Source organism: Felis catus, chromosome B2, assembly GCF_018350175.1.
Source record: "Felis catus isolate Fca126 chromosome B2, F.catus_Fca126_mat1.0, whole genome shotgun sequence".
NCBI classification, from domain to species: Eukaryota; Metazoa; Chordata; class Mammalia; order Carnivora; family Felidae; genus Felis; species Felis catus.
In genome coordinates this window covers 142,478,453-142,506,325 of record NC_058372.1, presented here as the reverse complement: position 1 = coordinate 142,506,325, position 27,873 = coordinate 142,478,453, and the positions used below count along the sequence as shown (strand labels likewise).

Genomic DNA, 27,873 nt, shown 5'->3' with positions numbered 1-27,873 from the left:
TGTCCTTTTGTCCCTGAAGCACTCATGTCTGAATGGCCAAATTAACTCCACACACAAGAGCAAATACATCGCATATAAATAAGGACCGAATGTTTCAAATTTATTAACATTTACCAGAAAGGCAGTCTCAGAATGAAGCCATTTCCAAAGTGTAAGTTTGCCATAAACAAACATTTATTCACTTTTGATTGATTACAATGATCATTCTGTGATCAGGTGTTACTGTGCTCACTGACACAGTTCCAAGACCTAATACATAGTTCGTTCTTCTGAGCTTAAAGTTGTTTTTATTTTACAAATATTTACAGGCTTTTTGTAAAAAGGCAGTTTTCAGTAGCAGAAAATTCTGTGTTTCATTGTGTGGTATTATAGTTACCAGTATATCTAAAACCTGTCAGGTCAACATGAACAGGATGACAAGATGTCACAGACGAAAGCGACTTCCCTTTGGCCTGGGGAAAAGATTAACATCTTTTTTTTCCAAAAGTCTAACCTCTAAGGCAACTGGTTTCTAAAATCCTCAAAATACATAAATATTCTTTAGTGACTTAAGTATGTACTAGCTATCTCTTGTCATCCTGTCTATGAGCTCTCGTGGTTTACCCTGTGAGAAGGATTCCAGGAAACAAGTCACTGACCACACCGTAACCCATTTAACAACTGTACCTTCAGTAAATAGTTCAGGAAATACTTGAGGCTGGTGACATTTGTCTTGTAACCTGCCCATTTAGTGGGCTGGGTTTACATAGTGTATCTTAACTTTTATTGCAATCTGTAATTATGTACAGGAACAATCTTACAAACCTTGAATATATTTTATATATCCCCTTCTCTAGCCTTTCAAATGGGGCTTAAGAGAGAGAAAACTGCATCACTTCACTGCTGTAATGATTTAATAATAAATCAAGCAGACCTATTACCCACATGGATAATGATGCTCTCCCTAGGGAAACTGAAATACCGACAGGCACCTTCCAGATTCCCCTAGACTGGACCAGTATAAAAAATTATCCCAAAGATGATGTTATACAAGCCATTACCATGCAAGAACTGAAGTCAGCCCTCTGAATTTACAATTTAAGTTTGCAAAACTTTGATACTCTCCAAAGAAAAAAAATTTTTTTCTTGCTACTGCCGAAAGTTTCCGGCAGACTTTAGTGTTTGAACCTAATATCTACGGCATATATAATACATGCTAAATGCTATATACTTTAAGCAAATTTTTACATGGAGTGTGTAATTTGTTGATACATGTGATGCACCAGAGATCCAAAATCCACGATTTAACAAAGAACCATTTTCCCTTTAAGTACTTTTATACCTTTTTTGTCTCCAACTTAGTTATAAAAAGTAAATAAATACTCCCATATTTTCATTTCATTGACTTGATACCATGAAGACTCAAGTATGAAGATATCGGTCATCAGTTTATAATTATACTACAGGACAAAGACAAGGTTTAAAAAGTTCTAACGTGTATGGCTAAATGCCTCAAGTAGTTTACTGATAAATAACAGCATTCCAAATTATGGACAGTTATTTTATAATGATTAAAACCTGTAAACTATATCACATACTAGAATACATTAATCAGTCCAAGTAAGTTTTCATCAATTTACATAAAATTATTTATAGTTAGTAGAAGAAAAATTTGGTAACAGAAAAGTTTTTCCAATACCACTGAATACAATTAAAAAAAAAAAAGAAATCACACCATTGAAAATGTAAAAACCATGTAAACTCGAATTACCCTTGCAATAATACAGTTGTTTTAATTCAAACTTTCATATTTACAGGGTTTTAAAAACAAATTTAAGTTGAATCCATATTAAAGGTACGTTATCACTAAAGTTTAAATTAAACACAAAGAGGTAAAGTCATAATGAATAGTCTCTCATGAACCTCTAAAAGGTTCCAGCATTGTCTAAAGTGAAATCCGATTTTTAGCTTGGTAATCTAAGAGTTAATGCATAGATGAAGAAAATGTAGGTACTGTTTGCAGAGCCGAACAATCCTATCCTGTCCCATGTCATCAATCAGGATGTTAGCAACGATCGTATGTCAACAGTTCAAGACAGACATTATTGTGCGTGTCAAAGGAAAAGCAAAGGAGGTATCTATACCAGACTTCTACACTTAGTCTCTGACAAAAAGGAACTGGCAACTCTCCAGGGCCTTCTGTGATGCCACAGATTCAGACAACTTTTCTTTTCCAGAGCAAGCCATCATCTTCCCAGGCCACTGTATGAGGCCGAGAGGGTGGGGCATGATTCCCATCAAGTGACCTTCTACCCAAAGATGTGCTTCCTTCCACAAGTCATCAAAAATGTTTTACTTTCTTTCATTTAGGTTCCAAATGAGGAACTGAAAAACCTTTTTCCAGTAAAGAAACTATAATATTTTATCGATCCTTTGTTTAGTTTTTATGAAAAAAATAAAGTTCCACAGGGTGTCATCTTTAATGGAGTTGTAGAAACTACAGCTCATGGGAACTGTAATGGATACCCTCTTCCCCACCCCAATCACAGCAACATCCATTCATATTCATACATGTAACCCTCACATGCACACACTTGTGTACACAGGCCCTTGGAAAACTGTATGGTAGCAAGACCTCTCCCAACAAGAGCTGGCACTTGTCAATTTTCTTACCCTTTCCTTATGAAGCTCACCCAGTCCTCCTCAGAAGCCCACAATGCCAGTTCCACCCCGGGGGGCAGGGTGGGGGGCGGGCAGTGAAGGGCTAGAACCGGCTCGCCCACCATTTCTCTAGTGAGACATGACACAAATTTCACACAACAGACAAGTTACGAGTCACTTAACATGCGTGGTTATCCAGAGCGCTGGCCACTCAGGCTGCCCTCATGAGACAGGCACAAAAATAGGCTTCCCTTAGAGTTTAAAGGGTCGAAACTGGTACAGGGCAGAGAAAAAAGGAAGAGAGAGAGAACGTCACCATGCTGACAACTTCATTCATAAGGGCTTTCCGTGGACTTGGAGTTAGCAAATTATTTAAAAAAAAAACAACCTACTAAAAACAGGAGTAATTTCTTCCTCACCACTAAAAACAAACCCTTTCTCATCTGAAACTCTTGAAAAAGGATTTGCCTGTTTACATTTTTCATCAGCACCTCTCTTCCCAAACAAATGTAGCCACTCTAACAATAAATTTGGCCCAATGTTTAAATTTATCCTTGGTTTTGGTTTTCCTTTCAAAAATACGTAAACAAGTAAGGACCGGGAACTCTCTGCTCACGACACAAGCCTGAACACCAGCAGGAGCACGGGGGGCCAGGAAGCGGTGCTGCAGGACAGCCCGAGGCTCAGTCACTCTCAGACCCCTCCTTGTACTGCGCCCGGATGGCCTGGCCGTTCTGCAGAGGCATCTCTTCATAGTCACTCCTGTCACAAAAGAGACCTTTGAAGCCACTCGGCTTTTGACAGCTCCTCATTTATTCTCCTCTTCCACACTGACATACCATTCTAGCAAGAACACATTCATAGCTCTGTGCTCCCCATTTCTATAGCCAACTGCCTCCACCTGCTCCTCACCCCCCCCCCCCCCCCCCCCCCACAATCAAGCACCAGGGCTCAACGCCAGAACGAACTGTTCCTCCTGTGGTCACCACTCGTGGTAAGGTGTTCAAAAAAAGGAATGCCACTCCATCTAGTCAGAACAATGTGAAAACAGAAAACCATGGAATCACATGACACTCCCAGGTAAAAGAAAGGTCATAATGCCTTGAAAATCATTTTAGGATTGTTAACACCTGTTCCGTACACCCAGGCCGAGTGCTCACTATAGCACAGCCTTCAGAGAGGCAGTCACTTACCCATAGATCACATCATCGTCGGAGTCATTCAGCATGGAGAATGCAGGGTTGTCTTTCAGCTGGGACTCTGAAAACCAACAAAGAGCATTTTCATGCATGAGCCTAGAGAGGCAGGATGCTACAGAAAAAGGACAGGAGTAGAAAGGGCTGGATTCAAATCCCAGCTTCCAACATTTATTATCTATGTGACCTGAACAAATCTCGCCTCCCCAGCGTGCTTTCTCATGTACAAGCCAGGGGCAGCATCGCCACCGGGCAGGCCACCGGGCAGACCGACTGGTGGAGAAAAGAGGCACCAGGGGAGCCCTCGGACAGGAGCTGCAACCCGGCTACTTTCTCCCAAGTCCGCACAGGTAGCAGGGGCGGAAAATGCCCAGGAGACCAGAGGTACCTGCCCTCCCTCCCGCCCTTGGGAAGCAAGCCTCTGTCTGGTTTCTTCACCTCAAATGGGAGTAACTGCATCTTCATCATAAAGATGCTGTGAGGCTCAAACAAGACATTTTCATGAAGGCGCTTTGAGAGTTCACACAATATGAAAGTCAGGTGGTGGTCCCGAAAGGCTATCTCCCTGCCCACATTCCAGGAGGTTCTCATCCTTCTCATTGCCTATGTGAGAGTTTAGTTCTTCTTTGGGGGGTTGGGGGGGGGGAGCTGGCACCTTGGCTTTCCTTGAATGGCCATGGCACTGGTCTCCAACAGACTTGACTTCATATGTGCTAAGACCCACTAACTATGTAATAACACAGCACATACCATGTTCTAACGCCTCAGAGCTCACGCTGCAACTGACCTCATGTCTGTCTCTGCCAAACAGTCATGGTGCCCATCCCAATGTTTACAGCAACACTATCAACAATAGTCAAAGTATGGAAAGAGCCCAAATGTCCATCGATGGATGAATGAAGAAGATGTGGTATATATATACAATGCAGTATTACTCAGCAAACAAAAAGAATGAAATCTTGCCATTTGCAACTATGTGGATGGAACTAGAGAGTATTATGCTAAGCGAAATACATCAGTCAGATAAAGACCAATATCATACAGTTTCACTCATATGAGGACTTTAAGATACAAAACAGATGAACATAAGGGAAGGGAAGCATAAATAATATAAAACAGGGAGGGGGATAAAACATGAGACTATTAAACATAGAGAACAAATAGAGGGTTGCTGGAGGGGTTTGGCGGGGGATAGGCCAAATGGGTAAGGGGCTTAAGGAATCTACTCCTGAAATCATTGTTGCACCATGTGCTAACTAAATTGGATTAAATTATAAAAAATAAATTACAGAATGAATAAATGAATGAATGAATGAATGAATGAATGAATAAGTAAGAGTCCCAGTGCCCAGCACTAACAGGGGACCCAGTAGGTGGGTCCTGAACTTCTGTGAAGCTATCTGGCCAGCGTCCCGGCCCCAGGGGAGGCTTACCGTACAGGGCGTTCTTCGATGGAGAATACACGAAGGCCAAAGTGTAGAGGTAAAAGTTCAACAAGCCATAGAAAGATAAGAATTCAGCTGGTGATACTGGTTAAGGGAAATAAGCAGCCCCGAACACTGCGTATTCAGTTGGCGTCTTTGCTTTCAGTCTGGCTGCCTCCGTCCAACCACCCGCAGTCCTTGCTACTGCTAACCAGCAGTGAGTACCTCAGTGCTGCACAGCCCAGACAGCAGGAAGCCACAGGGCAAGCCCACAGCTGGACGTTACAATAACCTTTCAAGGTCACCTGTGAACAACGGGTGCACCGTGCTGTCTTCTTTCCATGGAAACCTCTGGAGGTGGCAGGACCAAAGGGCAGGAAGGCCACGCATGCATATGGGTAAACCAAGACTGAAAGGAAGAACGGGAAACAGTTTCTCGAACCAGTTTCTCTTCGCCTTCTCTGCATTACAGACTCCTCTGATAAAAGTTTAGTGTCAAATTCAGTCACTGAAGTTTGACAAATCCTGCATGAACTCTAAGGATGTACAAAGGCCCAGGGGAAGAACCTGAGATATAAGGGATGAAAACTCCAAAGCGCCCCCTGATGGATGCCATCACAGAAAGGGAGGGGAGGGTGCGGCAAGAACACTTAAGCTGCCAGACAGCCGAAGGTTTAGCTCGGAGCCCAGGAGCTCACCCCACTGGCCCCAGGCACATTGGGAGCCGGGACTTCTGAGCCCTTTCTGGGGACACAGGCTTAAACTGCCCTAATCTCCACCACCTGTGGACACTGCAGCTGGACACACCCCAGTGATGGGGACAGAGGACTCTCCCATCAGGCTCAGTCTCCCTCGGTGCTCTGCGGGCAGAAGCGGGCACCGGGATTGAGGCGAGGCTCTGGATGGAGTCTGGGTTCCTAAAGAATCCCCAGCAGACGGACAGGAGAGCAGGGTGGCGGGGAGAGCAGCTGGGGAGCGGGAGTCCCTTGGGACAGCTTGGCCCTGCTGGGCCTGGGCCGCTGCCGCAGGGGAGGGGAAGGGAGGGCAGGGGAGGGCGGTGGCGGGGCCGCAGCACACAGGGCACCACAGCGCAGGGGCCCGCCTCTTCTTCACGTTTGCAGACCTAAGACGCTAACCACTCCACGCTGAGCGTGTTCCTGAAGGCCGGCGGCCGCCTCCCATTGAAAGGATATAATTCTGGTAGTGAGTTGACAGTTCAGCTACAAAATTGTCTTGTAATACTTGCGCTCCAAACCTTAAATAAAGGATGACGATGCTGGAAAAAAGGGGGTAGGGACAGTAAGTAAAAATACACGAGAAGTGGCACTAGCTTCCCAGAGCTCCTTCCACTCAGCCTACTCACACCGTCCATTCGCTACAAGGTCTGCACGGCCCGAGTGCGCGCGCACGCACGCGCCCACACGCGCCCGAACACGCGCACGCGCACACCAACGCTGCCTTGGCTGGGGTGGAAGCGGCTAACGTTGACACAGGCTGCGTCGCAGCCTCGCCTCGGGGGCCGGAAGCGCCCGCCACGTCCTCCTTCCCTTCTCGAGGACGCTTCCCAGACGGGTCCCCACAGCAGACGACAGTGCCCGGAGGGGAGCCCGCGGCTCCTCGGCACGCGCCCCTCCTCCGCGCGGGGTTCTCACGGTGAGGCGGCGCCGCACCCCTGTGCGCACACCCCACACCCGCCTTCGGCCACGCGCCACCACCGAGGGTCCTGACACGGAGCTCCGCAGCCTCCGAACCCGCTCCCCTGCGCTCATCTCCCCTCCCCGCGGCCCGTCCTCCACAGGGAGCCTGACTGATCGCTGACAATCTAAGCCTTCACCTCTGGGCTTCGACCCTTCCAAAGGGTTCCCATCACCGAGAACAAACTGGGACTCCTCATGGCGGCCTGCGGACCCTGCCCTGACCTCTCCGGTGGCCTCTCTCCCTCCCGGCCTCCCCTCTTGCGATGTCTCCTCTCCTTCTCCTCCCCAAGCCACCTGCAGCACAGCCTCTCCTGCCATCATCACATCTGTTTTCACGACGGGACTGCTATTTACTTGTCACCGTCTTCCTCCCCTGGAGTAGAACCACCACCTTCGGGAGGAACATGTCTGCCTGCTGACCAGGGAGCAGACACTCGGTACAGGTCTGCTGGGCAAATAAACGAATCCCCTTGAACCTGTATGAAGAAAGACCATGAGGGCATAACAACTTCTAAGACTCCTCGGAGGGCACTACAAGTATCCCACTCCTGACCTGTGGACTGGGTAGCAGGAAGGTAAGGATTGGGGGGGGGGGCGAGGGTGTGTGTGTGAGAGAGACAGTGTGTGAGTGTGTGACTGTGTGAGAGGTGTGTGAGGAGTATGGGTAGGTGTTGAAGGACGTGAGGGTGTGTGAGAGAGCGCGTGTGTGAGAGAGCGCGTGTGTGAGAGACGGAGTGTGTGAGAGGAGGCATGGGAGAGGTGGGAGACAACACACGCCAAGAGATGAAGAGGGCCCGCCTGCGTGATACGGGCACTGCTGTTTTCAGGCAAACGCAAATTCTGAAGGATCTCACTTGGAAGCCCACGCTGAGTTCAGGCAGTGTGATGAGTGTTGTGCACAACCTGGGAAAGGGAAGGGACGCAGGTGCCCACAGGAGTCTGCCTGCTCAAGCAGCCGGGGACCTCAGCGCCTCCTTGCAAAGCTGGCCTCTCAGAGCCCAGCGTGGCTCGGGCCAGAGAAGAGGGCTGGCTGCCATTTATTCGCCACCCAAACAACCAAGAGAGAAAAGCAGGTAACTAGATTTCTTTCCCTCTGGATTTTGATTTTAGCAGAAAGAGACAGACTACAAACGACCGAACAATGATCTGGCATTGATTCACAGAGACAACTGGGTCACCTGGGCCTTCGTAGTCTCCAGGTACAGCATCCCTTCCTGTCGGGGCCACCACATGGGGTTCAAGGACACCTATGGTACCTAGTCCTCTACTTAGAGCACCAAAAGGATGCCAGGTGTCAAGTACATGCGTGGTGTTCTAATTCTTTAACCTGAGTTGCTCTGTGGCTGATCCACCTACATGGTGACATCAGAGCAAGTAGTGAGCTCCCCCAGCACTGGACCGGCTGGGTTCAAGTCAACGTTCTTCATTCCCCAGGGCACATTCAACACAACTGTACTCGCTCCACCACTGTGCACACTCAGCGCCTGCCCTGGGCAAGAGGCTCTCTGACCCGGTGAATATGTTTGGCTAGAAATGCCCTAAAGTTAACTTTGTAAAAGGGGGAGAAAGATATTCATGGTAGGAAAATAAAATTCACGGTTTTGTTTCTTTCAAAAAAATAAAGTCTTCTTACCTAATGACAAGTACTACAAAAGTCAATGCAGTCAAAAATTTTAACCTGAGATCTGAAAAAGAAATAAATACCCCATTAAACCACATTGGAAGTAAATTCCATTTTCAGCTCAGAGACCTTAAAAATAAAAACAAAAATAAACAAAGCCTCCTGAACAAAACCCCTCCTCTGTCTGGACTTTAAGCCTGTGTGTACCTGAAGCCCAGAAGAAATGCTATCCCACCATCCAGAGAGACCATGGCCATTATTATTTGGTTGTGACGGATTGAAGGAAAGGATCCTATGAGATCAGGTGAGTTCCCCGGATTCAGCACCAGGAAAACCACAATGGCCACCTCCTCTATATAGGTATGATTCTGGAAGGATCCAGGCAGCTCCAAAGCCACAATGGCACCCAGGGCCCCAGGCGGCTTCTACCCCACAGGCCTCCCTTCAGTGCTGGCCTAAGGCACTGTCCAAAAGGCTCACAGTTACCCAGTCAGCCCTGATACCAGACCTCCCCAGGGACCAAAGGCACTGGTCTCTAGCCTGAGGGAATGCGATGGGTCCCCATCCAGGTCAGGCCTCCTGCTGGGCGGACTCCTCCCACCCACTCCTCCCACCATGTGAGGTCAACTCCTGGCTCACCTTGTCCTGGGCAATTTGTGATGTGGCACTTACCTACATAAGGCATGTGACGTAGCTCGGAACAGGCCCGCACTATCAAGAACAAAAGGTATAAAATATACACAGCTGCCACCACCATGAAGAAAATTTTCATTCCCTAGAACGACACAAGATGGGCAATCGAATAAGAACAGGGGCTCAGTGCTGCTCGTCTTTCCAATACCACCACAAGCAGGAAAACCAAACATTTTTAAAAGGAGCCTAGAATCCTGAAGATCACTCCGTAACACAGAACAAGGATGTGTTCCCACCACTGTGACTTCCTTATCCAGACCCAGCCTCTCACCCTATCTGTGAGCACGGGTGGCTCACCTGGGTGGGCATCCCCAGCCCTCGTTCATCAGATGAGCGAGAATCCAAGCTCCTTCCATGACACATGGAAAGCTCCTAGCACAGGGCCTGGGACGTAGCAGGTGCTCAATACACCAGTGCTGGGTCTTCAGCTTTTTTCAGCTTCCTAGAAGTCTCTGGTTTCCAGTGTTTTCTCTAGTAACAGACGTAGGTCACTGATTGAGAAGGGGACAGGTGACAGCTGCCTTGCTCAAGTCCTTCTAAGTGCTGGCCATGTGCTTTGAATTCCTGGTCAATTCAACCCACACAACAACTCTTTAAGACTGCAGCATTGCCCCCTTTTACAGAGGGAAACAGGCTGGGATGCTGCCCCCAGGACACAGGTTTTACCCCGAAGGCCATCCAGGGAGCTGGGCACACTGGCCCAGGTACTGGCCCCAAGTGACCTCAGGCAAGACCTTTCACCGCCCTCAGTTTCCTCATATGAAAAATGAGGGGACTGGACCAGACAAAAGCTCAATTAACAGATTAGCATGAATTTATATTATTTCATCTAAATCTGGGGAATTATGCTTAACCTACAGCCCAGTATGTGATCCATCACTGGGGTCTGTAGAATCTTCATGAGAATGTGTCAAAGCCGCTCCTCCCTGTCCCTTCCTTTAGTGCCCTGCCCTCAGGGAGAAAAGGCTTCTCTGAAGCCCAGCCCCTCATACACAGGGCCTCAAGCCTTCCTAGGGTGCAGGTGCCCTTCTCGAGCACAGCCCCCATTGAGTCTGCCCTGACTCAGGTCTCCTGCATGGCCTCCTCCCCCTGTGGCCCCATACAAGTCTGGAACAATTCCTCCCTTCCCTGGCCCAGAATGCCTCCCCTACTCTCCACTCCAGGTGCAGCCCCTCCCCACAAAAAACTTATTAAAGCATTATAAGGCTAAATAAAAGACAAAGAAAAAGGACAAAACACAAATAACTTGTAACTTGGGCCCACTGTATGTAAGGATACAGCTGTTAGGACACTGCACTCTTGTCAATACTGGTCTGTACTTATTTCTAAGCTTTTTCTCCCTCACAAGGTCACGCATTCTTTGAGAGCAAGAATCATGGCATGCTGCTCAAAAGGCATTCATTGACTGACCTTCAAAACTCCTCAAACTTCTAAATAATGGAATGGAAAGGCTACTGGCACTTCCCTGCTGAAATTCGATTAAGAATCAGGGCTTATTCTGTTTGCTATGACATGTGTAGTCTCAACACGCATTATACATCTTTCAAGATACCATCATTCACTAAACCTCCCTCTTTCTCAGAGGCCATTCCCATAAAGAGCCACAGATTTTATCACTTCACAGGAAGCTCTGCAAAGCATCAGAGAAATGCTGGCTGTCACCAAGCTCAGAATTCAACTCTGTGCCTCTGGGATTGCCCTGCTGGAAACATCCCTCCTAGACCCCTCCCAGGGCTCCCTCTGTGGCGCCCCCCCTCCCCCACCTCCCACCAGCCCTGCGCACATCCATACCCGGGCTGAGCAGCCAGCTGCGTGTGACAGGGGCTGCCCTGCAAGACATGAGGGATGCAGATAAACCTAGAGACTCAAGGGAAAGCCGCACTCAGGGCTGACTGCCATTTGTGAACCTCTGTGTAAAATAAAAACATAGGACCCCTTGTTCGAAAGTATAAAGAATTCTGGGTTGGCAAGAGCAGAGCATCACCCAGGGTGCTGGGCCCTGTGACTGCCCGGGTTGCACGCCTACAGAGCCGGCCTGGCCACATCATTCATTAGCTGGAAACCTTCCTCTATTTTAGAGAATTAAACAAACAAAAATGTCTTCTTAATTGTTCTACAATGCTCTTAAATCTGACACCTCTTCTGTGCCTCAACCATATACCAAGCAATGGAAGCAACAACTTTGTTTTTAAAAGCTTATTTTTTATACTATTCAAATACCTTTTTCCAAATTTTGCACCCATGAACCTTCTGCATTCTCCCCCAAAGTGCCAGCCAATGAGCTCATGTCCCTAACACAATTTAAGTTACGGAAGTTCAGTAATTTTGAAAAATGGCATTTAAAAAAAACACCAGGCATCATTAATAATTCTTACCTGAAAATTTCCTGTGTCAACTCGATATTGGTACATTGGATCATGTAATTCATTAACTCTGAAAATACAATATTATAAAAAATATCATAGATTAATAACCAGTACTTTCCATTTTATACTTTCACTTGGCTTTTTAAGAAACTTATTAACATCAACTCCTTGCTAACCAACAGTAAAAGATTTTTAAAAATAATCCTAAATTTATAAGAAACCCTAAATTTCACAATGAAAATGTATCTGGTGCTACTAAACTTAATTGTTTTCCCATAGTCATTAGTACTATGAGGCTGCAGTATTTTTCATTTCAAAGAAATCCCTATACCATTTCTCTTGCAAGGCCAAAAACTGTTTTCAGGCACCTTTTCAATGGCATTCATGGGCACTGGGAATAGTTGAGTACACAAATAAAGTTATAAAAGTAAATACCAACTTCCATGCAACTCATTTTTTTTAAGTGTTTACTTATGTTTGAGAGCGAGAGTGTGCACAAGTAGGGAAGGGGGCAGAGAGATAGGGACGGAGGATCCAAAGCTGGCTCTGCACTGAGAGCAGAGAGCCTGAGAGCAGAGAGCAGAGGCTCAAACTCATGAAATGTAAGATCGTGACCTCAGCTGAAGTCGGACGCTTAACCAACAGAGTCTCCTAGGCACCCCACCATGCAACTCATTTTAAAATGAAACTAGGTAGCTGAGGTGGCAGGCAGGGACGGGGAAGGGAGACGCGGTGGGCTGAGTGCTGTCATGGGCCATGAAATCAGACGTGCCAAGTGCCAAAATCATACCTCTGAAATGGAACTCATTTCTATAGAAAATCCTACTTGGATGCATCAGGCTGTGCCCACATCAGGCTTCTACAGTGGTCCCAGTTTACAGGACAAAACTACTAATATCAACAAGCCTTGGGAGCTGGTGCAGGGATGGGAGTTTACAGATGTAAGCCCAAGGAGAAACTAAAGCTTCTGGCGGGCAGGGATGAGCCAGGACCCCTGAGTGTCATTCCTAAAGACAATGTCTTTGCCACTTTGAAGGGGCAAGCTAAAATGACACATACTTTTTCATTTTCCAAACTAGACTATAAGGACTGTGTTACCTGACGTGACATTCAAGCAAAAATGAATCCTCAGTTCAAATCACACTATCCAGTCTTGATACCCTGGTGACAGATTCCTTTCCAGATGAGTTCACAAAATATAGTGAGACTGTGGATCTTTCCACCTTTTGTCAAATGCTTCTCATGCCTGAAGTTTCATACATAACAAAATTACTCACGTCTGCCATATTCCTAGTGTAACAGAAGCCAACCACAATAGTCCAACAATGAAGAATTTAGGTAAATAGAAAGTCAAACACTTCCTTTCTCCCTAAAAATCAAAAAAAGTAAGAAATAAGTTAGTAATTCTACCAAACCATTAGCGTCTAGCAGACCATACTAGATCATAGATAAAAGCATTTCCACATAGCATGCAAGCTTCTGCTGACTGAGGCTGAAGACAGATTCTCAAGGAGAAGTTTACCTCAAGGACTATTGCCAGAGTCTGGACTGGCAGCGCTGAGGGCTGGTGCTCACCTGAACCCGTATCCCATGGTACACGCACAGCCAGAAGAGCAGCAAGGCACACAGGAACACAGACTGAAAGAGATCGTCCAGCATGCCTGGAAACCAGCTGTTCACCAGAAAGGAGAGGGGGAAGAACGGATCTGGAATGCAACAGGCAGAAAGGCCTGATGAAGGCAGGCTCACCCCACCCCGCACAGGGCTTCCGGTCCCCTCTGTGAGGGCAGAACTCACAATCACCTTCTCCTCAGGCAGAGCCAAAGGGAGGTAGTAAACTAAAGGCTGTTTTGTTTTTCAAAAAACCTGAAAGCCATTGAACAGATTGCTCCAGTGATCATTACAGAGTGCCGTCTGCTCCCGCCATCCGCTCCTCCCCACAGGCCTGGGAATCCCAGTGCTGCGGCTCTGGAAGCAAATGCTTTCTGAGGCAGGGGAAGAGGAACAGACGGCAGTGTTTGCCGCCTTCAGCCAAGTTCCAAGACGGCTGTGTCTGTAGCCCTTCCAGGTTTTAACTACCAAAGCGATCACTTATTTGTGAAAGCAGCCAGGCATCTGCCACATCCCCGTGCAACAGCGCTCATGCACTCTGGGGGATGCCGCTACCTGTTCCTTCAGAGGCTCCCACGCTCTTCTAGAGACTCTGGGGCCAGACTCTCTCTAGGACACCTTCCAGCTTTAAGCCTTAGAGCTGAAAGCTCCAAAATAAAAACGGGCACCTACCATTGTAAAGCAGCAGCAGAGGCAAAAGAATGGACATCCACTTCTGCTCCATCCCCCAGTCTCTCATGGAAAACTTCCGGAGGGAATGGGCAAACAGGCACTGCAGACCAAATCAGGCACTTGAGTTACTGTTTTTGCGTATACCTTGCTTAGTATCGTGGTAAGCCGTCCCAAACTGATGGTCAGCCAAACCTCGAAGTTGACCCCCCTTGTTGCACTGCCTGCTGAGACCATCAGTGCCAACGGAGAGGAGATGGTGAATGTCTGCCAAGGGGCCACGGGTAAGATGGCCACAAGCTGTTCTCGTAGTGGCAGGTGGGGACAGAGAATATATACTGGCCATAACCCCTCTGCAAAAGGGAAGAGCACCCACCCTCCCCCTTCCCGGACAGGCTACTTCTATAAGGCCGGCCCCACAGAGCCACACAGAGGACCTCCCTGGGGACAGGCCACACGCTCCCAGCCATGCAACATCTGATGACTATAGCTTGTAAGGAGGGCACTGGGGGGTCCCCGAACAAAAACCAAGAGAATGAAGCTAATAACTATGGTCACTAGATGTGTATGTTTTCAAACACATCCCTGAAGAAGGTGTACTGATTGAGCCATAGAAGTTTCTTTCAAGTACTTTAACACATTACACTATCTGTATAAAAAGACCTGGAGTTTTTTGTTTTGTTTTTCTGTAATCTACATATGCCAATGATTTTCTGAGCAATCTGGGCTTCCTGGGCCAATGGGCCATTTCTCCTGGTCTGTTAGGCTCAGGCTCATGTCTCTGGTTTATGAACATAGGGCCCTGGGTGCCAGCTCTTTGGGCCCCAGAATGTGGCAGCAGCAACTCAGACATTAGAGATGCTTCAAGAAACAGCAAAGATTTCTGCTGGCCAAATATAAATGGCACTTCTCCACTTTCCTTTAGTAGTTCACTTGGGGAGCCCAGAGCATGGCCAGGAACGCAATGCAATCCCCAGCTCTCTGCATATTCTACTATACTCCAGAGGCCATGTCCCACCCTCCATCCACACCCAGGTCCCATGTCACCACCATCTGGCACTTTTCTCACGTGCCTACCCCCCACGAGCCTATGTCCTGCTGTGTACCGTCAGATTGTAAAGCACCAAGTGATCCCTGGGTGGCGACTGGAGTGGCCACCACCGCAAAGACTCAACAGATCTCCTAAATGTCACACCCTCTGCATCAGCAAGTGGCAAGCAGCTGATGGGCAGAACACCACCCTTTGGATGGCACTAAGTACCAAGGCACACCCCCTCCTCCTCCAGTTTTAAATTCTCATCAGCACTGATGGGGCCTTTGTGGGGAACGCTTGTGCTTTAAGGGTAAGCATTTTCCCCAAAGTCACAGGGTGCTTGTGGATGCTGAACTCAGACGGCAAATGAGACAGAAGCTTGCACTTCCAAACCCGCTCATCTGAGGCCTGCCTCCTGAAAACGCCCAAAGACTGAAAGGTCTCATACGATTTCCCACATGTAAAAACCAAAGAATGTCCCTGCTGTATCTGCCTACATGCAAAGAAGATGATTCAAACAAGTTAGGTTAAATGGCACACAGGTTAAATGACATGGTCTTTGCATTCTGATGAGCATTTACTTAAATCTCAGCAATCTGTAATCACTATTACATGGAAGTTCTTCCGTCGTTCTTTTTGCCCTGCAGCATCCTAGCAGACATACAGAATATTTGGTAATATCAGGTTGGCCCATTGGATGGAGCGTCTCAGAGTTCAGATAAATCTCCTGTGTGGGTCATATGTCCGTAATCATCATTCATAAAGTAACTCTGCCCTTGTTAGGATCCTGACGTGGTCTGTCAGGCAAACAGGACTTACAGTGACAATGAAGGTAAGCACCACAAAGACGAATCGGAACCAAATTTCCAATTGGGAAAATGCAGGGTCATAAGTCTTCCACTAAAATGCAAAGTAGGAAAATAATTTGAAAAGATATATGCATCTAAAAGGAAGTACACCAGATTATTAATAATAGTTCTGTCTTGATATGAGGCTTTAACTTTAAATGTTCTCTTTCCTTATACTTTCTCATATGTTATAAAATTTTAACAGTACATTTTTATGTTAAAGAGCACAGACTTAAGAAAATCTTAATTACCAAACATTGAAAATAGTTTTAAATGGTTTGCACTAATGATAAATCTGGCAGACAAATCATTCTGTAATCACAAGAGCATTTTGCTTTTAAACCTGATTTTGAAAATTAACACTGTCAATCCCTTTATTAGAAAAAGCTACGCTTTCCGTTAAAAGAAACAGATTCTTAAAAGATGCGAAAATGTGAGTAGGTAGGATGTTCTAAAAAAATAAGTGAAACATACAAATATGAATCTGAAACCAAAAGCACAATGGAACTACAGGTGTCAGCTCTCATGCTGAGTAGATTCACCCCTATCAAGTGTACACCTCACACAGCTGAGGATGCAGGCAGCACATGCCAATGGCAGGCAGAAGGCAGCCCTTCCAACCTCAGTCACCAGCCAGATTTACCACCAGACCCCAGGGCACTGCACTGGGCCAATGAGCCCTAGTGTGTTAATGCATGGAATTCAAATCATCTGAGCAATTAAAAAAAAAATCTACTTCAGAACAGAGTTACAGACATGACATTTACCTTGCTTACCTGAAACATTTAAAATACACACATACACACACAGGTAAGTAAACACACACACAACCTAAAACCCTGGACAGATGTAATGAAGGACAATAATCTCTGGCTGATAAGAGCGGTACACCCTCCAGCTGCCCCAAGCCATGGCAGGGAGGGAGCCCAAGCAGAGCATCACGAACACACCTGCTGGGAGTCCAGGGAGACAATCCACCGGCTGCGATTCAAAGGACAGAGTACAGAGAGGAGAGCTGTAAGAGAGAGACCTGGATACCTGCCAAAGACTGTCCTTGTCACATCTCCACCTGAACACTGATCAGGGCATGAGTGTGAGTAAACCACCTTCCGCTGGGAGAAAAAATCTCTGAAATGGATCACTGGCACTCACAGAGGGCCAGTAATAGTGCCTGCTCTCACAGACAGAAAAAAACACACAAAGGGGCACAAATGCTCTCACCCCAGTGGTGAGAAAAAAAGTACCCTTAGATTTCATGCTGCTTTGGCCCTATTTAGTGAAGTTTAAAAGACCTAAAAAAAAAAAAAAAATCAATCCATTTCCAAGTAACTTGACAACATCCCAGAACAAAGCTCAAGGATTATTTATAAGAATACAAAATCTAACATCAATAATGTCTGGCATTAAATACAAAATACCACACATGTAACACTGTGTCAATTATACTCAAAAAAAGAAAGGAAAAAGAAAAATACTAAACATGTAAAAAAACAAGAAAAATGGAACCATAATGAGGAAAAAACTAATCAATCAAAATTGCCCCAGGTATCACAGATGATCTAGAATTAGCAGATAAGGACAGTGAGAAGCTGGAGGAAAGTCTGAACATGTGAGGGAGAAACCTGGAAATGGAACAAGAGCAGAATAGACATTGCAGAGATGAGAGAATGTGGAGACATGACAAGAGAAGTGATTTTAAATGAACTGGAGCAAAAAATAAACAGAACACCAGTAAGTACGAGACGACTTCAAATGGCCTAATAGATGTATATTTGAATTTCTCAGGGGGGGTGGTAAACAAGAGGACGAAACAAAATATGTGAAGAAGTAATGAGCAAAACTTTTCCAAATTTAATGAAAACTATGAAATCACAAATCCAAGAACTCAATGAACCCTAAGTAAGAAAAACATGAAGAAAAGTACACCAAGGAACACCAAAATCAAATTGTTTAAATCAGTAAAAGAGAAACATTTTAAAAGCGAGGGTAGAGGGGGAGGAGAGGAACACCAGCACAGGGTCAAAGATACGGACAGCATATTTCTTGCCAGAAAAACGTAAGCTAGAAGACATTCTCAAAGTGCTGCAGATTAAAATCACAATGCAATACCACTATACACCTATTAGAATGGCCAAAATTAAAAACACAACCATACCAAGTATTGATGAGGATATGACGCAACTGGAGCATTCTCATACACAGCTGGCAGAATGTAAAACAATATGACCACTTTGGAAAAAGTCTGTCAGTTTCTTAAACAAACATACCCCTACCATATGACCCAGCCACTCTGATCCTAGGAATTCATCCAAGAGAAATGAAAGCACACGTCCATACAGAGATTTATACACTGATGTTCACAGCAGCTTTATTTATAAGAGCCGTAAACTGGAGACAATCTAAGTGTCCATTAGTGAGTGAATGGATGAAGAAATTCTGCTGTGTCCACATACCAGAATATTACCCAGCAATAAAAAGGAATGAACTGATACACCCAACATCATCAATTAATCTCAAAATAATTATGCTGGATGAAAAGTAAGATTGTGTTTATATAAAATTCTAAAAAAATACAAATGAATCTGTAAGGAAAACAGATCAGTGGTGGCCAGGGGACAGAAGGTAAGAGGAGGAAGATACATGAGGGAACTTTTAGGAAGTGAGGGGGTATGCATATTATCTTGATTATGGTGACTTTTTCCCAGGTATGTATGTATGTTAAAAGGGATCCAATCTGGGGCGCCTGGGTGGCTAGGTCGGTTAGGCGTCCGACTTCAGCTGAGGTCACGATCTCGCGGTCCGTGAGTTTGAGCCCTGCGTCGGGCTCTGGGCTGATGGCTCGGAGCCTGGAGCCTGCTTCCGATTCTGTGTCTCCCTCTCTCTCTGCCCCTCCCCTGTTCATGCTCTGTCTCTCTCTGTCTCAAAAATAAATAAAAACGTTTAAAAAAATTTTTTTAAAAAGGGATCAAATCTTATATTTTAAATATGTGCACTACCCTGTATGTCAATTATGCTTCAGTAAAGCCATCAAACAAAAACCAACAATTAACAATCAATGTTAATGAGAAAGTAGCAATTATGAGCACTGATGGGGGTATCAATGGGAACAGAATATTCAAATAGAAAAAAGTACAACACGTATCTTAGCTGAAAAAACAGATTTAAGACATAATCAAGAAGAGAAAGAAAAAGTGTTAACGTTAGGCAAAAAGTCACAAAATACGTTTAAGGTTAACAGTGAAGAAAGTAAGTTTTTCACCTTCAGGAGACTGTAACTCTTCAGAAAGGAAATAACTATGGACCCCCACTGAAGGAGGGAAATTCTGTTTTAAAGATTGTCAGAACAGTATAAAACTCACTCACTTTCAAAATTAACACTAGAAAACAATGCCCCGAGCACTGGGTTGACAGCTGGTGCACGGTGGACACTCAAAACTGTACTGCACTCAATCCGGTCTTCCTTTGCTCCTGCTGTGCCTTTCCCTGTCCTTCCCGATCCAGGGAAACCATGTTCACATAGCATTTATCTCTGGGAGGATGCCTTCACTAGCAGCAGCTGAGTTCCTCGGAGACCCGACCAGCCTCACGGCTCAGTCTGGCATTCACTTGTGCCAAGGGCTTGAAAAGTCTTTCTTTTCCTTCAAGTGAGCCCAAGAAGAATGCAGGAAGTTCAGAGAACATGGCCCTGGCCCCTCCACCTCCAACAATGGATCCAGTGATGCCAGGCCCACTGGGATTCTGTCAATCAGTTGGCCAGTGCCTGTGCCAGTGCCATGATTAGGACCACAGCCACTGCATGGACCTCATTCTATGGAATTAGGGAGTTTTGTCTTTGTGTTTTCTTTTAAGTGTGAATATGTATATTTGAGATTAAAAAGGAAATAAGTAAAAGAAAACAAACAGAAAACACTCAGGCTCTAGACATTTACTGTGAAATCTTCAGAGCCATCAATCCATTCACTGGCATGTGTGTTAAGGTCCTTTGGCTTTCACAAAGCCGCTTTTGTCCTTTCAGAGATTGGGCTCACCCTGCAATACCACAAACTGACTTTGGAACAAGTATCCATTTTATGCCCTAGGCCACTTCTCCCTAAGCAGAATCTAGAGAGTTTTGGTCCAGTTTCTCCATTCATCCATTCAACATTTGTTGAACACCTATTCTGACTATATGCAAGCAAATATGATGTCAAATATGGTGCAGACAGGAAACACTAACAAACAAAATCAGAAAAATGCCTCCAGGAGCTAATGTTCTGGCAGAGAACATATACTCCATGATAACCTTCAAGCCCTTTGACTAGGAAAGCCACAGGAACACACAGGGGTGGGGGCACATTGGGGTACAGGCTGCTCAGGTAGGTGGTATTCCCAGAAACCTAATGGAACTGGTTCACAGCCCATTTGGTTTCAAGCCCACTTGAAAACCAATATAAAAGATTATACACAGAAATATCTGGAGGGGAAGAACTTTTGTAATGTCCTATTAGAACAACATATCAAGAGTGATCCAAGAATCCAGTCAGTGCTTATCAAAGTGCTGCCTGCTGCCAGACCTCTCAATTCACATGAAAACTGGAGGGTGTCCACTGGATGGAAAACTGAAGGACTTGGGAATATTAGCTGTTGTTTTCATCTCATCTACCAGTGAAAGGCTGTGGCTTAGGAAGAAAAAGAAGGAAATGCGAACAGCTGGCTGCAGTGTCGCTCAAGAATCAACCAGAAGGTATTTAATTAGAGGGGAAAATGCCCAGCTTGGCCCTGAAGACACAGGGAGCTGATGTGATGCAGGTGGAGGTGTTCACAAAGCTCAGGAGAAAATGCCAGGCAAGTGAGTAAAAGCAATCTGCACCATGTCTAAAGTCTACACTCCACTGCATATGCAGAGCATGGCCAATAGAACAAACCTTTTTAAAAAACACCAGAGATAAGCGCTATCTCCCACATACCTTAAGGCCTGCAGGGTGGTCTTGACTTGAACATGGTAATGGGATGTGGGCAAGAGGTACTCAGAAGAACAGCTGATAGAAGAAGCAGAGATGGAAGGACTGCCACTCTACTTCAAGCAGATATGAATGTAAGTGGAAATCAATGAACCAGATGTTCACGGAGTATGGGAATGAAAACGAAAGGAGCGAAATCAAGCTTCTCAAAGTAAGGGTACATAGCCTCAACAACCACACCAGATGGAAGATAAAACCCACACAGCAGGCAAGACAGGAAAAGGGCATCAACCATCTAGGTGTCTGCTTAAGGACAGACGTCTTCTGCCAAAAACGTAGCATGTGAATACTTGGGGCCTGCCCTCGTGACGATTCTCTCTCCCAGTAGGCTGGAGTAGCAACCAGGGTAATTTTCACCCTGAACACGACTTCTATCAATGAGAAAGAACTGGGGAAGCCCAGGGGAAGATGCCCACATGGACCTGCAGCTCTTGGGGAAGAGCCACAGCCACCACCCCACACAGGGAGAACACAGAACTCAAGTCTCCAAATGCCAAAGGTTTCCTAGAAAACACCAAACAACAGGAATAGAATAATACATCAAATTCTGTCAAAGAAGCAAGGACAGTCTAAAGAATGCAGTTAAACAGGCACCAACCTGCTGAGCTCTGATTTTTAATCACATATCTTGTTAAGTTTTTACTGAAAGGTAACATACCTATGAAAACCTGTATGCATACCCTAAGTGTACAACTCAATGAACTGTCACAAATGGAACACACCAGTGTGGACAGCATTCCGATCAAGAAACAGCATCACAGCACCCCCAGAAGTCCCTCCCCATATGCCCCCTTCAAGTCACTAACCTACCCGAGTAACACTAATCCTGATTTAACAGCACAGATTCATTTGCCTGTTCATATAACTTATATAAATGGAATCACACACTGTGTGCTATTGTGTTCATCATCATGCTTGTGAAAGTCATCCCTAAGGCTGCACGTAGCTGTAACCACTCCTCCTCACAGCCGTACATACTCCGTTACAGGAAAGGATGTGCCACTATGAGCATTCCTTTTATTAATGGGTACAGTTTGGAGCTATTAAGAACCATGTTGCTAAGACATGAACAATGAAATGCATGTCTTCTGGTTGATGTTTGTGCATTTCTGGTGTATCAGTTTACACTTCCACTAGTGGAGCACAGGAGCTCTGGCTGCTGGGCGGCCTGGCCAGCGTTGGCATCTTTTTGACTTTGTTATGTTAGCCATTCGGTGCATGTATGATAGCATCACTGACATATTTTTTAAATGTATTTCATTTGTTACACTTTGTTTACTTCTGAGAAGGAAATGAAGTCAGGTTATAATAAAAATACAGATTAGACAGGAACAAGTTTTAAAGTTTTTTAAATGGCAAAACTGTAAAGAAAGAGGGCAAATAATCACACCAGAAACCTATATCAGGATATTAGTAATTGTCACAATTCAACATAAAACTGGTATTTCTGAAATTTCCAGCAGCTAATAGCAAAAGTGACATGTGACAAGCTATATACCTTTCAGTCTCTAGTAAAAGGACTTTATAACAAATGGTCAAAAGGAATCCTACATGGAGGTTTAGATCAGTGTTCACAACATAATGGATATTTTTCAACAGCAGTTTTATAAAGATACAGAAGTACTTTGGGTAAGGTTCTCTGATTTCTCAATGCATCTCTGTATGAGGTTTAGACATAACAGTAAATTGTGATTTACTGAGGTAGCTCTTCAATAACTAAGCTTCTTAGAGTGAATTGCCAGAGGGTATCGTGGACTTCCTCTTTTAAATATCAGTTGTCTCAGGAGCCTTTTAAAAAAAATAATTTTCACTTCTGATTATAAAGGTAGTAAAAAGCTCATTATTAACACACACACACACACACACACACACACACACACACACACACACAGGGGCACCTGGATGGCTCAGCTGATAAAGCATCCAACTTTAGCTCAGGTCACGATTTCAAGGTTCAGGAATTTGAGCCCCACATCGGGCTCCGGAGCCTGGAGCCTGCTTTGAATTCTGTGTCTCCCTCTCTCTCTGACCCACCCTCCCCCCCTTTCTCTCTCTCTCAGAGATAAAAAAACATATTTTAAAAAAAGAAAAGAAGAAATCAAACAGTAAACCCACCACCCAAAGATAGCTTTCTAGAGTTTTCTATAATAAAAAATATTAATCAATACTTTTAATTCATACACTTTTTCTTTTCCTTTTTTAAATCAATAGCAGTTTGTGGTATTTAATATATTTTGTGACTAGTTCATTATTTTAACAGCTACAGAAAAACTAATCTATTTAACCAGAACTCTACTGAAATAGATTACCCACAACTTCCTGCTACGAAAAATAGAAATCTTTGTACATTTCTAATTATTTCCTTAGAATAAATTCACAGAAGTAGAATTACTAGGTCAAAAAAGGACATGCACATAAAGGCTTTGCTACACCACCAAACTGCCCCCAACACTGAAATCAATTTACACCATTAAACTGTACAAGAGAATGTATGCCCTTGCATCTCACTGACCTTAGATGTTATTTTTCTTGTGGGTATTTTCACCACTTTCCAGGTTAAAATAAGACATTTCTAGGGACACATGGGTGGCTCAGTTGGTTAGGCATCTGACTTCGGCTCAGGTCATGATTTCAGTTTGTGAGTTTGAGCCCCATGTCAGGCTCTGTGATAACAGCTCAGAGCCTGTAGCCTGCTTCAAGTTCTGTGTCTCCCTCTCTCTCTGCCCTTCCCATGCTCGCTCTCTCTCTCTCTCTCTCTCAAAAATAAACAAACATTCAAAAAATTAAAAAAAAAAGACATTTCTTTCTGAATTCTCTGACCCTTGGGTTTATAAGCAAGGATAAAAACCGAAGTCCGCTGGCCATCTGAATTTCTTAATTTGTGAAGTGCTATGGTGTTATCCTTCAATTCAACCCAGATATATTTATTTCAAGCTTAACTGTTTCCAGGCACACTGTTGGGTACTGGGAATACAGAAATGTACAAAAATGTAGAAAAATCTTAGGTGACATCCCTCACAAATCCCAAGGGTCTTATGTATTAGCATTCTGGACTTTCTGAAGAGCGCCACCCAAAACAAAGCTCTGCCTATTGGCATTCAAGGTGAGCTATTCTGACAGCAACTTCCTCATTGACTCCCCCAGTGAGATCACATCACCTGCCTTCTTTAGCAACAGTGGAATGACATGTACCAAGTTTATCTGAGATATGTATCAAATTATTTGGGAAGAAGTCCCAGAGAAAATAAAATAGATACAAAAGATGAAAGGAGAGAACCTCAATCAAAAACAAACAAGAGTCCAAACCCATGTAACACGGTCAGGGTGAACTAAGCCTGGGGGAGAGCTGCTGAGAACTTTGGTAAAGGCCTTCAGGGGGTGATGCTCCTATAAAGATGAAAAAGAGAGGTCCCCTGTCTGAGAAACATGGTGCTCTTTGTTTTCTGCATTCTTGATTCCAGGTAATTCTGAAATAGCAAAGTCTAAAGCACAGATGATTAGCACAGGACAGGATCAGCAAGGCTGAGCTTGGGGCATCTGTCTCAGACCCTGTGAACTTGAGGACACAGGCAGAATGCTGGCCAGACTTTCTGAGGACAAAGCTCTAGGAAATCTTCATACGACAAAGAACAGAATCCAGATTCAAACTCAAAAGATCAGGAGAGGCTAGACCAAGAAGTCAAAGCTGCTGAAAAGAAATTCAAGAGCAAAGTGTTAAGGTCTGAGCAGAGTCTAAGAATTGTTACAAACCAACCAAAGAAGCAGAGAATGAAAAAGGCCAGACTCAACAGCAGTTACGGTGGAAAAAGTCCAAGGAGTCCTTACCAGCAGGCAGCACACAAGCCGACAGGTGAGGAGGCTGCCAGAGGAGCCAGCTGTCTGGTTCCAGCAGCACCTGGAGGGCCACCTACTCCTTCTGCTTGACAAGCAGCCGTCCCCTCGGCCAGGCTGACACGGGCAGCCACAGAAAGGAAACCCAGGAGCCCGAGGGGCACAGAAGCCACCCCGAGGGCCATGTCAAGGAAGAACCTCAGAGGGACCGAGACAACATTTTTAAATATCTGCAAAGCTATCACATAGGTACAGAATAAAAGTCACTTCGGGGTAGTCTGGAGACAGAAAGTGAAAAAATAAGTAATATGAACGTTAACAGGTGCCATTTGTTGAGCGCCTACGATGAACAGGCGCTATGAATGATTCCGAGCCTGGCTGACCTCCAGAGGCCCCCAGGGAAAATGGGGACCACAGGCACCAGTACAGAGGTGGAGCGGGTGAGGCCGTGCATGTCAAGACCGCAGAAGAGGGCCTACACGTCAAACCTCTCAGGAGAGGGTGCCCGTCAGTCCACATAAAAGCCCTCACATGAACGTTCACAGCAGCATTATTCATAAAAGCCCCAAATGGAAATATCCCAAATGCCCATCAAGCAACGAGCAGACACACAAAATGCAGTCCACCCACACAGTGAACCATCACGCAGCAGAGAGAGAATGAAGTGCTGACGTCCTCAAGAGCACAGATGAACTCTTGAAAGTACTATGCTTCAGGAGAGAAGTCAGTCACAAAAGACCACACATGCTAAGAATCCAGTCACATGAAATGTCCCCAACAGGCTAATCCACAGAGACAGAAAGAAGGTGAGTGACTTCTCAGTCCCTCAGGGACCGGGGAGGGAGGAATGGGGAGTGGCTGCCCCCAGGCTGCTTCCAGGGGATGTGAGGTCTGGCTCAATAAAAGGCTGCTTTTCAAAAGGAACCCATTACCACCTTCATTTGATCCACAGGCTTTGTGAGGCAGCTAGTTTACAGATAAGAAACAGAAGAAACAGAATCTGCTCACGGTGCCAGGATCTAAACCAGCTCAAAGCCATACTCCCGGTCACTGTGCTGGTTATACCGTGGAACAAACGAACGGAAGGAACAAAGAGGTTGATTTCAGCGGGGCACAAGACTGGGAAGTCTAACCCTGCAAGCTGCACACCGGGTGGGCCCTGTGAGAGCAGTGGCCGAGCCTCACCACAGGTCCCAGCGGAGCCCGAGGGCAGACCACAAGCAAGGTGAAGGGGGTCCCACCTGTTCGGCTACCAGGAGGGTGCACCTGACAACCTCTTCCTGACCTTCCAACTGGAAGGCTACTCTCTATTCTCTCTGTTCTGAATCTCAGAACACCACAAAGGCTTTCTAATTTCATGTTGTTCCTTTAAGCTATTCTTGGTTCTGTATATTTAAGAAATTATGGTTTCTCTATAGTTTTTAAAAACTGTGCGTGTCTGCCCTTGTCCCAAATAACAGGATTTCAAAGCTGACATTTATTTCAATCATTTGGCAGAAGGCTAGGAACTAAACAAGCCATGGAGACACTGAGGGCAGCTGGCATACTTACTGTAAAGTTCATTTCCTTGATGGCTAGCTTCAGGTGTTCGAATCCCACAGTCACGGTATACTGAGTGTAATTCAAGTAGCCGAGGTGAGCCACAATAATTTCTGCACACTTCTGCAAAGACACAAGGAAGAGCTGTGTTTTTAAAGCAAGCAAGGTCGGCTCCCCCAGCAATTGACCCATGAAGTAACACACGGCAACGACACAGGAGCACAATGAACCACCTCCAGGGAACTTGCCAGAGCCCAGAAAAATTCAGACATCAGCCAAAAACAATTCTTAGAAAGAAAGAACCAAATGGGTATTTTTGGAAACAAACAAACAATATATGGTTTGCAATCATTAGAATCTTTCTACTTTGGATGATTCAGAACAGTGTCACCCGCATAAAAAAGGAAACTACACAATGCAAACCTGACGTTCACACAAATACAATAGGGTGGGGTGGGGGGTGGTGTAAGCCAAGACACAACAAATCAGACCCCCCCCCCCCACTCTCCTCCCTGCTCACTTCCACAGCTGCTGCACAATATACAGAGTGGACTGCATGCCTCCTCGCCCCAATGCCTGGTCCTTCCTACGCAGAGCCCCTGTAGTCTCTGTTAGGAGGTCAGGCCCACACCTAAGACAAAGGCTGTGGGAACAGTGGCTAGTGTGATCACACAGGTGTGTGTGCTCATCTGTCGGCCAAGAGCCCCCCCGTCTTCTGTCTTGTACAACTAGGAACCGGCTCCCCTCTATTCACTGGGGGTGGTGGAGCCCTCACTCCGGATGGGGATGTGTACTCGGTGGCCAGGCAGGCAGTGACCTTGGCACAGCTACGCCGCCTGGCACACCCCATCAGAAGTTCTCTCCGTGTCTGACAGCCCAGTCTCTGGGTGGCACCTGTGACAGCTGTGGCTTTGAACAGGGCAGTCATCCCTACCACTGATCAGAGACTCCCCGAGCTAGGAATGTCTGAGGTCAGGGTAGGAAAACAGATCTGGGTGTTCTTAAGAAGACTTCAAAAGATACGAGGACAATCTGAAGGCAGGGGTGCTGACCTCAGGGACGGGGAAGAAGTCAGAAGAAGGTGGTGTGCATGCCTTCCCTGGTCTCAGCAAACCCAAATCCACCTTTTGTTCCTCAAAGTTGGGTCACAGAAGGACGCATGGAGAGAGGGGCAGCTAAGTCCTGGGCGTGATCAGGAATGGAGAGGATCGCACTCGTGAAGGTATTCATCTCGCACAGGTGACCACTTCTTACAAATCTGGACTTTCAGGGGACGTTTACGTTATACCTCAGGCTGTACATATCTTCAGGTTTAAAAAAGCTATAGTGAGCCCACCTGATGATCTGGGAGGGAGGGGAGGGGGTCTGAGTTCAAGCTGTGGTTCGAGCACCGATTACGATGTGCTTGTGCAATCACTTGATGAGAGCACAGCAGCCTGTCACCCGCCCGGTGCGGACCACTTGCTACCCGAGGCAGACAGCGTTTTCTCTTCACATCAAGACAAAGGCAGCGTAAAGGGTGGTTGATATCTCTACAACATAAAAAATCCCATATTTTTTTAAGTCAGGGCAATGCTCCTGGGAGAGCTAGGGTGGGACCTGCACAGACAGAACAGAAGAGAGAAGTCCCCAAGGTGACACAGCGTAAACTGAAGTAGGGCCACCGACAGGAGAGGGGAGACACCGCGGCGAGGCACAAAGGGCC

The 27,873-nt window shown here is 45.6% G+C and overlaps 1 protein-coding gene and 1 long non-coding RNA gene across 6 annotated transcripts in view; one reads left to right on the top strand and one right to left on the bottom strand.

Moving 5' to 3' along the window:
• Window positions 1-152: 152 nt before the first annotated feature.
• Window positions 153-27,873, bottom strand: part of TMEM181 (transmembrane protein 181) — a 74,831-nt gene continuing 47,110 nt past the window's right edge. For 3 of the 5 annotated variants that reach the window (XM_045058305.1, XM_045058306.1, XM_045058303.1), the window contains exons 6-15: window positions 26,181-26,291; window positions 15,770-15,850; window positions 13,921-14,020; window positions 13,213-13,343; window positions 12,915-13,006; window positions 11,647-11,704; window positions 9,251-9,353; window positions 8,591-8,642; window positions 6,397-6,536; window positions 5,366-5,669 (exon numbers count right to left, since the gene is read on the bottom strand). In XM_045058305.1, coding sequence (XP_044914240.1) covers window positions 5,404-5,669; window positions 6,397-6,536; window positions 8,591-8,642; window positions 9,251-9,353; window positions 11,647-11,704; window positions 12,915-13,006; window positions 13,213-13,343; window positions 13,921-14,020; window positions 15,770-15,850; window positions 26,181-26,291 — 1,134 coding nt within the window. In that variant the 3' untranslated portion in view covers window positions 5,366-5,403. The other 2 variants (XM_003986675.5, XM_045058304.1) reach the window with 2 other exon arrangements.
• Window positions 6,724-8,611, top strand: LOC109500008. Its single transcript, XR_006598448.1, has 2 exons — window positions 6,724-6,913; window positions 7,258-8,611. It is a non-coding gene; the product is annotated as an uncharacterized LOC109500008 (long non-coding RNA).